Source organism: Chenopodium album, chromosome 4 (assembly GCF_948465745.1).
Source record: "Chenopodium album chromosome 4, dcCheAlbu1.1, whole genome shotgun sequence".
Lineage (NCBI taxonomy): Eukaryota > Viridiplantae > Streptophyta > Magnoliopsida > Caryophyllales > Amaranthaceae > Chenopodium > Chenopodium album.
Window position 1 is genome coordinate 5,207,682 of NC_137837.1, and position 17,604 is coordinate 5,225,285.

At 35.8% G+C, this 17,604-nt stretch overlaps 1 protein-coding gene across 4 annotated transcripts; it reads right to left on the reverse strand.

The window, feature by feature from the left end:
• Positions 1-229: 229 nt before the first annotated feature.
• Positions 230-17,604, reverse strand: LOC145626429 (DNA topoisomerase 3-alpha-like). Of its 4 annotated transcripts, XR_014111007.1 has the most exons (25): positions 17,242-17,604; positions 16,256-16,434; positions 16,098-16,170; positions 14,378-14,500; positions 14,108-14,229; positions 13,950-14,022; positions 13,732-13,848; positions 12,705-12,788; positions 12,150-12,329; positions 11,805-11,933; positions 10,150-10,224; positions 8,329-8,418; positions 8,110-8,214; positions 7,062-7,096; positions 5,837-5,966; positions 5,640-5,692; positions 5,284-5,383; positions 4,663-4,701; positions 3,562-3,640; positions 3,330-3,401; positions 2,661-2,744; positions 1,932-2,102; positions 1,083-1,203; positions 703-876; positions 585-611 (listed from the first exon to the last, which is right to left on the reverse strand). XR_014111007.1 is itself a non-coding variant. In XM_081678861.1 (24 exons), exons 1-24 carry the CDS (start codon positions 17,530-17,532, stop codon positions 374-376), a joined length of 2,757 nt encoding a protein of 918 aa, XP_081534987.1. In that variant the 5' UTR covers positions 17,533-17,604; the 3' UTR covers positions 230-373. The 4 variants fall into 4 exon arrangements, 3 of the variants coding, with proteins under 3 accessions (XP_081534987.1, XP_081534986.1, XP_081534988.1); XM_081678861.1 differs by lacking the exon at positions 703-876 and having other exon boundaries at positions 230-611; positions 1,932-2,096; XM_081678860.1 differs by lacking the exon at positions 703-876 and having other exon boundaries at positions 230-611.

The following is a 17,604-nucleotide window of genomic DNA, read 5'->3' on the forward strand; positions in this document are numbered from 1 at the left end:
CAGACTCTTTCCTTACAAAATGACTTATATGAGTGTCTACCAGCTTTGGATACAAGTTGTCTGCGACTCTTTCCTCACAAAATGACTTATATGAGTGTCTACCAGCTTGGACATAAGTTGTCTGCAAGTTCTTCTGTTAGGCTGATCATGCTGATATCTGAAAAGCAATCTACCTCCCACTTTTTCTTGACTCTCACAATTTGGAAACAAGGCAACAAGATAATGAGCTAACCCTTCAACTATAATATATTATAAGCATAGAGTGTACATGATATAACTTTGAATCACAGTAATTTTGGATTACACTTTATACACAGAATACAGGATGTATGATCTATGATCTAACTGCAGTGATTACTCGGATAAACACAACCTATATGCCACGGTTTGGACAAGAATTTGCAAAGTGAGATGGATCACCACAAGTAAAGCATCTTCTTCCGGATACAGGTTCACCTGTTGCTGAAACAAAAGTCGTATCACTTCCACGACCCCCACCACGGCGCCCCCTACCTCGACCACCCCGTCTAGCAGTTGTAGCATTTGCGCCTCTTCCATTGGTATGCAAAGCATTCTGTACTCCACCGCCACCGTCAACCATATCTTCCCATCTGATTTCAGGTAATAGAAAAACATTAAGGTGTATGCATAGAGCTGGATAGCTGGCTTTGACAACTACATTGTACTTGAGCAAAAACCTACAGTGTGATCACTGTGATGTACCCAGTGGTATGCAACTTTGCATATATTCTTGTAAATATCCGGTTTGGACAAAACTTACAAGTCAACAACATTCTGAAATAAGAATTTACATGAAAATAGGGCTGCGTATGAGACTCCTACAAACCAAATCTTGGAGGGCAACTTGCTTAAGGCCTATGAGGTCATAAAAACAGGCAGCTGTTATTTACACAGAAGTACTAACACAGCCACACGCCCACACCATCTAAATAATGCTTGAAGGAAAAAAAGGGTCATGGTGGGGGTACTGGGCCAAGGGACAAGGCAGGTTTAGGAACTCACCATTCAAAAAACTGGGAAAAAAGAAAATCTTAAGCACAAATTTGAGATTCGGTACATACACAAAGAATCTGCACTCCTGAGATTGACATGAATAAAACTTTCTGCCCCTATTATTTGCAGTATTTGCTGTTCGCAATACACAGGGTTCTCCACACGAACTACATGATAATGAGGAACTCTCTGTAACAGCAGAGTAAAGTCAGGAAACAGTTTATGTATATCCACATTAGCAAAAGTTGATCCTAAGAACATTCAAGACACTAAACTATATGAAAGCACAATTAGGAATAGACCCTTAAAACTTGAGAAAATAGACTTCTATCACTAAAATTTGACATTCATTAGTCATTGTTTTTGTTCATAATTTCCCTAATAACTTCTTGCTTAATTATTTTGCAATTACAGATTGGGCCTATTGACAAAGGAAATTATTATTTTGTTCTCATTAATTAGTTACGAGAATAGTACAGTGTACGAATTTATACTGTCAACAATGATGAAAACTGTCATCATTCCACATGAAAAATATAAAAGCATTAAAAATATAGAAGCAACAAAGATCAACTTCCAAATTCTTGACACCTGAAAAAAGCAATTTCAAATGCCCTGATGCATTGGTCCAGAAAGCTAATAAACTAGCCTCACAGTGAAGTTGTAAAAAGCTTGATGGTAAACAAAGCCAGAAAACTGTCATCACTCCGCAAATTTTTAACCACAAGATCCTTTTTATTGGACTAGCCATCCAGGAAGAAGAGAGTGCTATGTTTACCAAATATTATAAGACAAGCCGTGAGGATATCTAGTCATTAACTACAGACTCCATATAAGTTTGGCTGGCAATAGAAAAGCATGATCAGTACAGCCTTAAAAGCTTGAAGGGGAGTGGAATAGTAATACAATCACCATACCATCAGTGTGATTTGTTGCTCGAGACCTAGCACGTCCAGATGTTGAGACCTGGGAAGGGCAATCATTCGAACTATGACCTGTCTGTCCACAGTGGGAGCAGACACCACGCTGCACATTACTTGCCATATTTCTTGCAGAAGTGGTGGTTGGAGTTTGTCCTCGCACTGCAGCTAAATGGAAAGAAAATAGTCTGATAACCACAGATTATATGGGAAAGCAGGAAGCAAAAGTTTCTAGATAATTCCTCCCTATCCATCCAATCTTCTCAACCCCCCCCCCCCCCCCCTGACACAAACAGTTCCAAAGATTATTTAAATACATTTATGTATGTAATACATTCTTGCATGCAAGAGCACAAAACATAAGGAATTTCAAGGGGATGATGCAAGGATGTCCATTAACCTTTCAAAAAAAATTATTATCACAAGTTATTGTGTAATCTTCCGTTGAAATAGCTAAAAGTGACTAATGATCATCACCAACTCAACTACCCTAATAGAGGTTCCCACCCAAATCAGGATTGGGGTAGGAGAGGGAGGGGTCAGATGTATACAGCCTTATTTCTATAAGAAAAAGTTGTTTCCAATACTTGAAAATCTTTGGATACAACAAGTACAGCACAAACATTAAACTGTAGAGCATTGTATTGTAGAAGAACCTACAGGCATTCTTAATTCTAGGAAGAATAATCAACCTTAAATATAGCAATATTAAGAGAGACAACATACCAGATGTCCCAGAAAGATTGTGAGGACCAGTTCCACATATTTCTGTTAACTGTCTGAGTGTGTCATCACATCCACCAACACAGCCTGGGAGGATATTCTGAATTAGTATTCACAATGGTTCCCAATTTTTTTTTAAGGTCTAGTTTAAAGTTGATAATGATAAATAAATATACGACCTCCGTTTCAAATTATTTGCAACGATTTGACATAAAATGTGATAGAAAATGTCTAATTGTTGCAAATAATTTGAAACATAGGTAGTATGCAACATATCAGTTAGTCCAGTTACAGTGTTTTTGGATTAGGAGAACTGAGGAAATTTATAAATTAACTATTTTGAAACATAGTTATTTTCAATTATGGAAGGCAAGGAATAGTAGAGATCCATATCCCTTCCCTTTTTATAAATCAAATCCTTTCAATAAGGAAAAGGCAATCCTTCCTTTCGCTCTTCTTTGTGCAATCTAAATAAGAGACTAGTTCTCCTCCCCACAACATCATCCCTCTGCTCCAAAAAAAATGGTTTTTTCCAGTGTACACTCTTCTCCTGAAAGTAGTACAGGTTTGTATCTCCCTAAGCTTAATATGATGAAGGACCACCACCTAAAACAGAAAAAATAAATTGCAAAATATCTTGGCATAAAAAAAAAATCTTGGCATAAAAAGTACCTAAATGATCCACACTGTAATTTGGAGGAATTTCCAACTGCCGAAACTTGAACTGTATTAAGAACACTGGACCTGGATGCCAATAAGTGATTAGTGATACACTGTGTAAATGTGAAAACTAAAAAGGTAGCCCTCAATAAGGTGGAAAAAAAAATGGAGTACTAAGGATCTAAAGCCTATACAATCTCCCAATTGACCATACATGGCTACAGAAGTCAAAATTTATAACAACCTGGAGAGCACAAGTTGCATATATTAGAGGTCACAGTTGCTTCTGATATAGATCCAGGTAGCCAAACAACATTTCTACACTGCAAATTGCAGCAAAGTCCAATTAGTACTTGCCTGAAACAAAATCTCCATAATGGATGTGTAAAGCAACAATATAGCTACAGGAAAGAATCATGAAAGATCATGATAAAAGGTTCAAGTTTGAAGAGCAAGTACAGAACACAGAATATTGATTCCCTTCTGAGAAAAGATTTTGGTACTCATATAAATGATATTTGGCTATTTGGCACATCTCTTTTTACAGAAGCCTTATTATGTTTCACAGTAGGATTTGGCACTCCTATTCTGCCAAGAAGCCTTTTTATATTTCAAAATAGGATTTGGCACAAATATTGCAGCAATAATATAGACCAGGAATAGCATGGGATAGTTAAAATATCAAAAAAAAAAAAAAAAAAACGCACAGTGGACTAGTGGAGCATGCGGCAATCTTACGGAGTAAGAAATACAAGAGGCATCAATTAAATTTTGTGCCCAAAAGGGTTTTTTTTTATATATAAATTAAAGGTGATTTTTATATCCTAAACAGAAGTGTTAATCTTGAGACATCATATTATGAAAGTGTGAAAAATATAAAGGGACAGAGGGCATATACGGGAAGGGGAATTATGGCAGCTTATTGACAGACTCCAATGAGCTACAAGCCTAGATTAATGAAGTAGTGAGTGTGGATAATCAAAACCTCAAGCCTTCAAGACAAAGAAAACAAAGCCAATTCAAACCATACCATGAATCTAAGTCAAGAGGCAGCCATTTAAGTATGGTGCAGTCCAGGGGTCAAAATGTCCAACCTTACTGGTATCTTTAAGGCTCTTCCATGAATTGGTAAATTGCTAGAGCCGGAAAAAAAAGTACGGTCACAAGAATATTTGCAACAATGACAAAGATCCACTTAGTTAGACAATTCCCGTGCAACTAAAGAAAAGAACACTTGTACTATGATAGTATGATCAGTTGATTCAGTTCCAGGATTCAAGTTCACTAATTTAAATAAGTAAATGGAAATATTCAAGATTTCAACCACCATACAAAACATAATTACCAGAGGAAAGGCCAAGCACGAAACCATGAATTTTCCATCCTGCATAAAAGAAATAAACAGTGAATAAACAAAATTGATATTTTATTCTGTAAAAGCTGCCATCTTCAAATCAGCAATCCTTAATCCTATTAGCAGCTGACAAAGCCTCTATAGTGAAAAAGCACTCCAAGTGACTTATAAGGAGCGCATATTAGATCATATCAGAATCACACACATTATCATCCCATAAGGACATTGATGGTTGTGGGTATATGTTAAACATCACAAGAGTGCAAAACTGGCTAAAAGCAAAAAAAAAAGTCAAATCAAGGCTTGCAAGGGCAATGTAATGCACTGCCTTCTGTTAAAAACATTTATATGGCATGCTCGATGCAACCATGAAAGGGTTCAGGGTAAGTGGCACAAACCAATGCCCGTCCTTTCACGGATTCATTCCATTTCCATACATGTGATAGAATAAATTTCACGCATTGTTTTTATTTCTTTAATTGTCAAATCCCACTCAAAGTGATTTAGTGAAACACTGCAAAACACAAGTAAAGTCGCCCTGAAAATAAAGGGGAAAAGTACAATCTGAACACAAACTATGCCTAAAAAAGCTATAATTCTTTGATTTCTCACCGGTTTGCGTTTCAGTGCCATATCAGCCTGTTGGCAAAGACCACAGCGGCGAACAACACCACCAATTGTCTGCTGCTCTTCTGCCCCAGATCTATTAGTTCTACAGGGAAGAAGAAAAAAAGAAATTAAAGCAAGGACTCCAACTTGAGGAATACTCCTTTCATCAGACAATATAAGTGTAACCTGTCATAGACCAACCCACAATTTAATTAATATTGCATTGACAAATGAGTAGTAATTATTAAGATATAGCACTAAACAAGAAACATAGTGCACTCGACAATAAACTGCAATATAGATGTTCCTTAACTCTACATAGTCAAAGTATAACCAACTTTTTCGTATGTAGGTTGTACCTGTCAAAAAATATTTCCATGGCTTCAAAGAGTTTAACTTTGTTCACCCTAGCCTGCAAATTCCCTCAAAAAAGCACCAAAATTCAAAATTTATATGTGAAAAAGTCACATTAACACACATCATAAATTGCAAAATGTTCAATGAAATGGTGCAAAGGCATACAGATGCTGTTTATTTGAGGGTCACAGACACTTACATCTAAGAAACAAGCTTTCATTTCTTGCAAACATGAAGCCAAAATTTCTGCTTTTCTCTTGGTTCCTAAGCTAACAGCCCTCATATCATCCTCCATCTTGGATCTGAGATAAGGTTTCCAGAGCTCATATCTGAATACGAAAACACAAGAAACATGGATGGACAATTTAACATCAGAAAAGAGAGTAGGAACTAGGAAACCATGGATTGAATGCATTTTGCCACCAAAATCTATTGAATTAGGTATCAAACTTTACAGCCTGTTAGTAGGAGATAATAAATGATGGTAATAGTGATGAATATATATGTTTTCTGAGATTAAAGTCACATGGAAAAGCCCATTATGGGACTCCACCCCCCAAACATGTAGTTTTCTTCATAAATGTTCATTACCACTCTATACCAACTCCAAAGTGGTGCTAGATGGTAACAGAAAAAAGTTGGGACAGACAAGTGTTTCCATAGAATCGAACACAAGAGCCTACAAGACCCAAATAAAATGATCACTATCACGACCATTTATAGCCTACCAAAAGGGAGGTAAGAAGAATAACTAGAACCAACCCTGAAACATGTAAGGGGGCACCATTTTAGGAGGAATAGCAAGGGATTTAATCATTTAACAATGTTCCAAGAACGAAACATTAGATGAATAATCCTACATCATCAGTGAATGTGTTAGACCCCAACTGCGCCACCATACTCATCATCAAGCATTGCTGCCAAGAAATCTGGCTGTCATCACTGGTCTCACCCACAACCATAAAATCCTCTTTTTAGCATCTTTGGTAATACATTATATGGCAAAGTAAACTAGTTGTAACTTGCAAGGGGTGGGCTAGTAGCCAGTACAGAGGTGGAAGTGGGTGGAAATAAGATGGAGAAGAAGGTGGTCAAAGGTGGTTGCATGGTCCCATGGTAGTCGGTGAACAAGTTTTTAGAATTTCTTTTAATTTCCTAGACAAAGGAGTTCTAGACTTCTAGTAGGGGATGGGAGTGGAGATTTATAATTCTTCTCTTACAAAAGCAGTCCGAGTGGGTAAATACAGCAACAATAACAATAGGAACCAATATTTGATCTTCTGCCATTCAAGCGGGTAAATGATTTATACTTTTAATTTATTCAGTTTCAACAAGGTATAAACAAGGGAGTCCCTATGGACTAGGTATATAAATTAGATATTCTTGTAGATGGTGGGTGAAACTTGTGAGAGCAATTGACTTACCCCATGTCATCATATCCCATAACCAATGATTCGCCCTGAAAGAAAAATAAAATTCGAAATAATTAAAAGCTGAAAATCAAATAACCTGAAAAAGTTAACAGAAAGCCTATTTTCCTAATAAAGTAATCTTTGTGTTGAAAATATTAGATGATTAAAATGCATATACTGAATTGTCAGCAAAAGTTGGAAGACACTTGTTTACCTATTTCTGAATAACCCAAAAATTCAATACTAGCTACAATATTCCACATAGATGAGGTTAGAAAGAGTAACATATACACAAATAAGGAAAAATAAACCAAACCAAGCTTGATTTAAACAGGCCAGCAAGTATAGAAAATGAAAATATAAAAGAAAGCTCAGGAAAGTTATATGCTAGAAATTGGCATGATAATGCAAATACGTAATCATCAAGCAAGGTATAAGATGAACTGCACTGGAAAGAAATAAAACCATTAATATGTTTTAATCTAGTAACACTAATCCCATCAGACAGTACAAATCTCGCACATATGAGCTTCTGGTATGAGCATGGAAGCAAGATAGCAAACTCACGCTTTCACTTACAAAAACGAGGGTGCTCTAACCATTAGGATACATTTTGCATAGTAACTATGGAGCTTATGATAGTATACATAGCAACACCAATCACTCACATGTCGTTGTAAGTAGCTCTAGTATCTGTTCCAAACAAATACCCCAGCATAATCTTAATAACTGCTTTCCTAAGAGTTTGTTGTGGAAACCAGTTCCCAATTTGTTTCCCCCAAACCATCTGTATCATGACCAGGAAAATGATTCTACAAAAACTCCAAAGTATTATTAACATTAAATATAAATTATATATAAGATTTTAAATAAAAGCCACACAGCACTGATTTCCACTCTTAATCTAGGCATTCAAAAATAAGAAAATTAGTTTTGATAGCGATAAGAGTAGCTGGATTTTGCAAACAACTAGAGCAGAGGAGATTGAGAGAAAATAATATAGGTCAAGCAAGAAGCAACCAATCCAATAATTAAAAAATGTAAGGTAAAGATCACTCACAAGATTAGTAGGAGAAAAACGAGTATTTGCATCTTTCGTAGCATAGAAACGATCTAACAGCTTCTTGATGTGATCATGCATGGTTGCATCAGTACCAATTCCTGCCTATATGAAAGCCATGATGCATAATTACTGATTAAGAATAAATATACAGCACTTAACATTATTAATCAACAAATAGATTTAACGTATATAAGTTTAACTATAAATCTCACACACTTTATCCATGCAGCTCAGCAAATCAGCTTCACTTAAGAGCGGCGGTGGTCTGGTCACTCCTGAGTCTAAAGTCAACGTAGTTGGAGTAAACTGCAAAAGAAAATCTCAAGTAATCATCTTCATGGTAACATAAAGGTGGAAACCATTTCTTAACACCATTGGTTGCCTGATTGGTGGATAGACATATAAGATATAACAACTTCCAGTAGTCATTAAACTAAATGATTTTGTTCCTATCATGAAATGAACAGTTAGAAAGGATCGAATATGATCTCCTAAAGCGATTCTACTGCACCACAATAATTGTCACAACTAGTTCTGATTCAGTTTGTACTGTTGCCCTTAATTATTCTTAGAGGTATAAATGTCTGATGCTCCAATCATTGTTATGGGAGCTTTGGGTTAGATATCATTACCACTAACATTGAATATATTATTTTTAGGCGCCTAATATTTTAAACATAACAGTTTGAAATTTTTCTTATTGGAAATTTAAGCATTTTAATTTGGTTTTGAATTATTATTTCTTTTTCCTTCCATTTAATTAATTTCGGTGATAATTAGTGACCGGCAGATTTTGTGAGAAGAAAGGGCATAGGGAGTAATTACCATTCTGGGAAGATTGTAATGGGAAACTGATGACCTTTCTTCTCACGAAATCTTTTAGTCACCAGATTCCCGTAACAATTGGAGACAAGATTGGAGACAGAACTAACAAAGATCTTACGACGGAATGGGATTGTTGAATGCAACTCGTCACTAAGGGGTGAAGAGCTTGAGTAAAATTCCCTAGCCTTGCCTAATATCAAGATAGAAGATGAAGCCAAACCCATTACTAATGGACCCATGAGAGTACTAAGCATCTTAATTATTCCAATGACTGCTGACTCAAATCAGTTTACAAACATCCGTCAATCTAATTCTTATCACCTTTCACAAAAATATTATCATAAAAATACGATAAGAAAGGTCTTGAACCTTGAATTTCTTTCAAAAAGATAAACCGATAAGAATTCCCCTCATACCTCCTCTCTTGAAATCACAACATATCTAGCTGCCTCTTGGCAAGAGCCTTAAGCATAGGCCATGGTGCTTGAAAATAAATATATGAATTAGATGACAATCCTCCTTGGGAATCAAAATGGCAAATACCTTTCAACCGCATGACAATATGAAACTACCAGATTTCATATTTATTTTCTTAAGAGTGCTCAAACAAACTTACTTAATGAAAATTAAAATCATTTAGCTTCAATATTGCTCCTACAGTCTTACAAAGTAGGGAAACCCTTTCTAACATCACCCCTGAAAAACTGATCATGCAGTCTTTTTTGGGCTAATGTAACCAAGACTTTCAACATCATCCTAAGAACAGCTTTTCATAAAAGGCTCACTACTCTTTGAAAAGCTACTTTTCCTCCTCGGCTTCTATAGCCCAACAACACCAAAGTAAATACGTAGTAATTAACATAATGCCATATTTAGGATGAAAATTTTCTTCTTCCTGACAAACACTCCATACCATTGAGATACAAAGGAATAATTTAAAACTCATCAAATTATTATCCAAATCTCCATCCAAAGTCACCTACTTCAAGTGTATCTTAATTCTCATCAATATTTCATCTTTTTATTGATAATAAGCTGGAAAAATATCCCACCAATCTGTGGACAATACAGCAAATCCAATGATTAATCTATTAATCATTCGAAGTAACATCATTCAGCCATGTTAACAGTGTTCACGAAAGAACCTAAAAAACAGTTGATATAAATGCAGGAAGACTTTGAGACATATCTGGTGAAGATTGAAGAGCAAACCTGTTGTCCAAACATATAAGTTGGAATCATAGAACCTCCCCAACTTTCAAAACGGTAGACATCCAAATAATTTTTCTGCAAAGCAAGAAAGACAAGTTAGTAGTGAAAGAAATATAATTGTCAATATCATAATCAAGACACGTGTCTTCATACCACATTCCAGCTACCTACCAAAATTTACATGAAAAGAGTTGAAAAAATATTGCATGTAGATACAAACATGCCTACATCACCAATCAAATCAGCAAGATTTAAGTATGCTCAATATAGCATTAGAGGCCCTTGCCAGGATATGAATTATTCGAAAATGGTATAGTAGGTCAGCATAAGTTGCCAAGCTCAACACGAAGAGTCAAAATACTTTCTCTAGCACCAAGCCACCAAACTAAGCTCTCTTTTACTATACTCCTGTTTCCGAAAGATCTACCCTTATACTGTAATCTCGGTTAAAAGTGTTCAAATTTTGACTACAAATTCTCACTAATATACAACAAAAAAAAAAAAAAAAAAAAAAAAAAAAAAAAAAAAAAACATAATCACATGGGGTGTCTTGCTTATATCTTCTTAATATGCAGTTTCCAAAAAGTAACTTTTAATTTTTTACAACACAAAATTAAAAATATTGACAATTAAACATGCGCATTGAAAATTGTGAAAAAACAAATGTGTAAATCAAAAGAAAATAGAGGGAATATGTGTTACACAAATGTAATCTCTCTATGCATGTATGTCATAGCAGAACTTTGAACAACTCTCTCCGAATCTGAATAAGTAAATTACTAATTTTAAATGGTCGTATCTGAATAAGTGCATCACTTCCTTACATGGAACTATCTCTCTATATTTTATAATTTATCTTTCCTCCCACTAACCCCACTTGATATTCTGTACTATTTCTCTCTTCCCATGATCCCGACACATACTCACATTATCATTCTTAGAATAAAATAACCTCCCACTCAATTAATAGCAATATATATAATTGTCCATTTCATCCACTTACACATTAAAATACCCACTTTATTACAAATGTTTAAAACTTTGTGCACCAACAAGTGATGCACTTAAATAGATACTGGGGAGTAATATTTTTTTTATTATCAATGAGTAATTTTTTTTTTTTTAAAAAAAAAAAATGATTTCTGAAAACTATATATTGAGACGCTTCCAACAAATACCCACAGCATTGGTCAAAGTGGATAATGTAAATAGTGCATCAATCCAAACTAAGGCAATTAAAATAATTGAGGGAGTAAAACACTAAAACATAACAACTTTACCAAGGTGCCCTGAACACTTTAAAGCCAAAGTTAAATATGATTTTTAAAAGGAGGAGGGGAAATATAAGCAAACGTGGCATAAGACTTTTAATTAATCATTGTCATCTCGTGAAGGTAAAAATTAATCTCCCAATTACATCAATAAGAAAGAGGCAACAATGTTTATTTGAATGAACTTCGGGCTCTATAAACTACAAACAATTTGAGAAGGACTAACAAAACTAAGTTTCATAGGCAATTACAGCATCCGAACGTAACCTATTTCCTAGAATGGCGGGTTTATCTTCTTGCCAGTAACTAGAAGCGCAAGCTGGCTAAAGCTATTCCTTGTATCTAGGTCTAAATATTTTAAAGAAAATTGAACTACAAACTTACAGCAAGTATCACTCTTCCAGATGCAGAAAACATTTCACCAGCTATATCAATTTCTACCGTAGTCTCAGCGCTCACAGCTGGCTGTGAGACACAAGCCAGGAAATGGCGAACAACCAGCTCATATACATTCTGCAAACATGGGAGCGCCCAAAAATCAGAATAATTAATTTAAATAAATAATAAAGCTTCAAAGCACCCTTAATATGAGATAAATAATTACACATTTACACATTAACATTCACATTTTTGAGGATAGTGAAAAGCAAGTTTTAAAATCAGTGCATGCAATTTATAATGAGATTACTAATACAATTTCAAACAATAAGGTAATATAGGAGAACTAACATTGTGGTCCTGGCTCCATCCAGACTCCCCAGCAGAAAACTTTGTTGGATGAATTGGTGGATGAGCTTTGTCATCATGGCCACCACTTCCAGGATTTTTCCAAAGATCTGCCTCAGGGTCCAATAACCGTTGTGCATAGGTACCCCATACTGGATGTGCTTGTTGTTCTTGCACAATTGCCTAAATTATGAAGGTTTAAAATATCAAATCAATTCATAAACAAAATCAAAATTGCAGAAAGCAAAGCAAGATAAAGAAACAATAGGTTGGTGCATATGAAGATGTCATGTTCTAGTGAGAAACAATTAAAAAAAAAAGGGCAGCCTGGTGCACATTGGCATCCCCACTAGGCAAGGGTCCGGGGAAGGGTCCCACCACAAGGGTGTATAGGGGGCAAGCCCTCCCTTGTCAATTTTGACAAGAGGCCGCTCCTAGGACTTGAACCCGTGACCTCAATGTCACGCAGCGACACCTTAATCGGTGTGCCAAGGCTCCCCTTTCTAGTGAGAAATGATGACTTAATTATAAGTAGAAAGATAGATCAGAGTTACCAACATGCAGATCAGTCCTAGCCGAGAAAGAGTCAGTCTCGGTTCGAGGATAGCTAATGAAACCAGATTGGTATAGCTCTTCTGCCACCTGAGAAGACAAGCAGAAATTTTTGAAAGTAAATGATGTGATTTTGTAGACAATAGAACCAGCATTCAGTCACTAATCTAGCATACATGTTTTACTTCACCGTTTCGATGGTCCATGATACAGTATAATACGTTGGTAAGACTAAAAAATTGGAAAGTTCTAAGATGACTTTGAACTTGCACATCCACACTTAAGACCAAAGCAGCCAAGAAAGCACTCATTTATAGCAGAGTGGATATGTTAGTAAATCTTCAGGGACGAAACATTCAAAATGAATAAGAATATGGGGAAGTTTACATCTGAATAAAAAGATAATGGAATTTTTAGGCAGGCCAACAAAAAGTGTACAGCTTAAGCCTTAAGGAGCTCGTGAGCCAAGATTATTACCAGGGATCCTATTTCAAACCAGAAAACTTTGTCCAAAGAAAAAGAGACAAGCAAGTCATTCAGTTAAGTATTTGTGTGCACCTATATTTATAATTCTATGTAGTAGTATATTGGATGTAATGTGCAAATGCCTTCTTGACATAGTGGTCGTGATAAAGATTAATGGAAATATTAGCTAGTAGTAAAGTAAAATGTCATTTACAAATTACATCCAGTAAACTACTACATAGAATTAGCTAATAAAGATTAATGGAAATATTAGCTAGCAGTAAAGTCATTCAGTAGTGAAAGTTATAAAATAAAAGGTTGAAATTACTACAATTAGTAGTAGTCCATTACTCAACTATGCCATGAACAATAAAACAAATCTAGAAAAAAATATTTGATTACTGAGTTAACAGACAATCCTTCGAAATTTTCCGGCCATTTCTGTAAATTATATTAAGTTTGCAGTATTGCTACTCTAATCTCTTAAATTAGCAGGATTGAAATATTTTTTGACGATACATTTCTTCTAAGATCAATTATGATAAATAGTACTCCTGGCCATACATACCTTCATGGTGCGTTCGGAACTCAATCTGAAATATCGTGACGCGCGTTTTTCAAGTTCAATTGTACTTAATGGGTAAGGAGGATATTTTAGTTTTTCCTGCTGTCTAACCATTGTAACCTGGCATTAGCATTTTGTGAATAATCAGCTCTTGAAACTGTTGATTGCAACTTAATTCTAAACAGTTTGCTATGAAAGCCAATTAAAATCATTTTACTCACAGTAGCAGTTGGTTCCTCAACACACATCTCATAGATGATGACTGCACAGGTATAGTCAAACATATGGCCACGCCTGTAAAACAGTTCAAGATTTAATCTTTAATAGTTAAAAATTTTACACAGAATGACAGAACTAGAGAGATGCTGACAAATTTTACATCCAACTGAAATTTGCAATTCCTTCCTCTGAGTTGTGAGAACAATTGATAGTCCAAAACTCTTCCGGTTCATGTGCTTGTATTTCCCAATACCTTTCCACAACAAAGCCAAGTGTTGGAAACTACAAATGACAAGAGAGCTTCTATGTCAAAGAAAATGAGGACAGGGAGAGGAAGAGGGGGAGAAGAGGAGGTAGACAAAAGGACATGCATACATGCAAGATGACCAATGGAATAGGGATGAGTTAATACAGCAACAGGTGGCACTACCTGACATGGACCATAACTTAAAACAAGACTTCTGTCCTCAGTAGCAATATTGAAGTTGAAAGCATCTTTAAGAAGCATTGTCTGGAACCTAGTGAAAGAAGCACCAATACGTAGATCTATCTCCTGCAGAAGCAATGAAAATAATACCTGTAAAAGGATATAGAGAGAAGCTACAAGAAAACCAAAAAAAGGACCACTACGAGAATGACCCAAATGTATTACTTGGCGATTTCAACCAAACAGTAGTTATTAACTTATTATGGTCATATAAAACAAGAAGAGTTTTGAGTTTGAACTTCACATAAGTCTGGCTCCCCCGATTAAACAAGGGGGAGAAAAAGAAAGCCAGTCCAGAATCTGCAACTACGGCTCACAGGCATACATGTCATTAGACTGCTCACTATGTATGTCCGGATGTAAAGAAAAAACTTTATAATCTTCATTCCAATATCAGCATGTAGTTAATTCTTTCTAACTCTTTCGTTATATGTTCAATTGATTTGCAACACAACAAGTCAACAACCAGTAAAAGGGTTACAAGCCCTTGCCCAAGCAGAAATATATAGGAAGGCCAGCAAACAGGTACAAGTCGTTCAACAACATGCTTCAATTCCACCCACTCACGTTTCCAACAACACAAAAAAATAAATAAATAAATAAATAAAAACACGCACACACAAATGATAAGTGCCTGTTTGGCCGGGCTTCTCAAAGAGCTTCTGAGGAGTAGAAGGAGAAACTTGGCCAAACATTGTAATTTACAAAAGTAACTTTAGCTTCTTGAGAAGCCCACTGCAAAGAAAAGTATGTTGTTGTAGTAGAAGCTACTATTTGTTTCTTGGTTCAGTTTCTCAGGGAGGAGATTTAGGCCATTAAATGAAATTTTTTGCCGACCAATATGCCCTCATAAATGGTTAAAAAGAACCATATATCCTCACATAAAATCAAGTCCTCTGGTGTCTCTCTCCTCCCCCTCTCTCTCCTCCATCTTTTGTCTCCATAGATTTGTCCACAAGTACATGCTCTATATCTGCTGCTAAAACGACCCCGAAGAATTACCATTCGCCGGTCTAATGGAGATTGTGGTGGCGAAATTGGTACACAAGTAGAGGATCGGAGGGTGGGGGGATTGATGAATCAGATAAAAGTTCAGATATCTTTAGGATGGGTTTCTAATTTATGGATTAAACTTTAACAAGTGACAGACTTAAGAACAACATTAGAGATTCATTAGTAATGGTGTTGTGGTGGTGGTGGTAATAATGGCATAGAGTAGCAGCACTAGCAGGGGAAAAGTAGATCAGAAATGTAAAAAAAAATAATGGATCTTCTATTTTTTTTAAAAAAAATGACATGATGAATACTCATTTTATTTATCAACTAAAATTAATCTTCATTTGTAATTAATCTTCATTTATTAGATAAACATTAATCGCTTTTTATCCAATAAACATTACTCTTCATTTGCTTGGACATATTATAACAGGCCAAACAATGTAAAATTGTTTTTATTTCTCAAAAGCACTTCTAAAATTTTGTGGCCAAACAAATATGTTTCCCACAAGTGTTTCTTTAGAAACAGTTTCTAGAAAACTACTTCTAGGAAACAGAAACTGTCGTACAGGACCTTGGCCAAACATACCCTTAAAGCATTTGAAAATCTGTATACATTGAATTTACAAAACATCGAAGTTTGAAAGAAATACACAAAGAAACAAACCTGCCTTGCATCTACAGCCTCAGCAAATGATTGATTTGGTCGAACAAGGTTCTGTACTGCTTCATGGATATCCCTAATAAATCCAAGATGACAATCCATTAGATTAAACCCCATGTTATAATAAATCCCTGTAAGGAACATATTATGTAGGTTCATACCTGTCAATCAAAGCAGAAAAGCGAGCCCTCCATGTATTCAAGTTGGGGTTAGCTTCTGCGCAAACCTCAATTACCTCAAACGCAATATTTTCTCCTTCCCTATCACAATCAAGCCACAGTATAAGCCACTGGCAGCCCCTTGCTTCCTGTTGCAGTGTTCTCTTGATATCCAACTTGTCCTAAATCATTAACAACAGTTACGATTATTAACCATTCGTCCTAGAATTACATAAGTTAAGAGAACTATGGAAGCATAACTTAGAGCAAAAGTTGAACAAGGCAGGATACCTCCATATATATCATACCAACTGTCTATAACTAAAACCAATTTAAATTCGTCTTCTCCTAATTCTCATAAGACCGAAACCTACATACTGAATCAAGTACTCCGTATTCCAAATAATTTGTCTAACTCGTATCCTATAAAAGCCCCACTATAGAACAGTTGCCACAGATACCTTTCAATTATAAGAACTCCCTATACCCAAAAACACTATGCTATATCTTTGTCACGAATAACTATAACCAATTCATCTTCTACTAATTCTCATAAGTCATAAGACCGAATCCTACTTACTAAATCAAGAATTCCAAACAATTTGTCTAACTCATATCCTATAAAAGCCCCACTATAGAGCAATTGCCACAGATACCTTCCCATTTTAATAACTCCACACACCAAAAACACAATGCTATAATTTTGTCATGAATAAGGGAGCCACAAAGGCCATAGCTTTAGACGAAATTCGGTTCCTCAATCCCAGGTACCAACCCCGACAATTTAACCAACTAAACTAATTAACATCCGCATTATATTGCACAATGCTATTCGAAACCAACTAAAACATTTACCAACTAAGCCAATTAACATCCACGATACTTTGCACAATGCTACTCAAAACCAACTAATCAATCAAATAACAATCACACTCAACCTGAATTCACATAATCAAATTTAATTAAATTAGATGATTTCAGGGGCAAACCTGAGGAACAGTTTTATGAACGGGAGCTTGATAGAGGTCACTAGGATCACAAGAATGCCATTTTCGATACCGCTGATCAAACTCGAGCTCCATTAGATGACCGGTGACGGATGTGAAGAGCATATGAATAGGTTGACCTCGAATTGTATAATCGAATTCGAAGATTTTGTTGTACCTGGATCGTCCTTCTCTAACCCTAAGTTGATTTCTTGACAAAATTCCGGCGACGGCTTTTGCTACTGACGGCTTCTCCGCCACGTTTAAAGCCCTAATTTGGCGGTTTCCAGCCATCGGAGAGTCGCCGGCACCGAGGTTTAGGGTTTTGTTGAACAAAAAATTGAGATTATGAAATTGAGTTGAGTG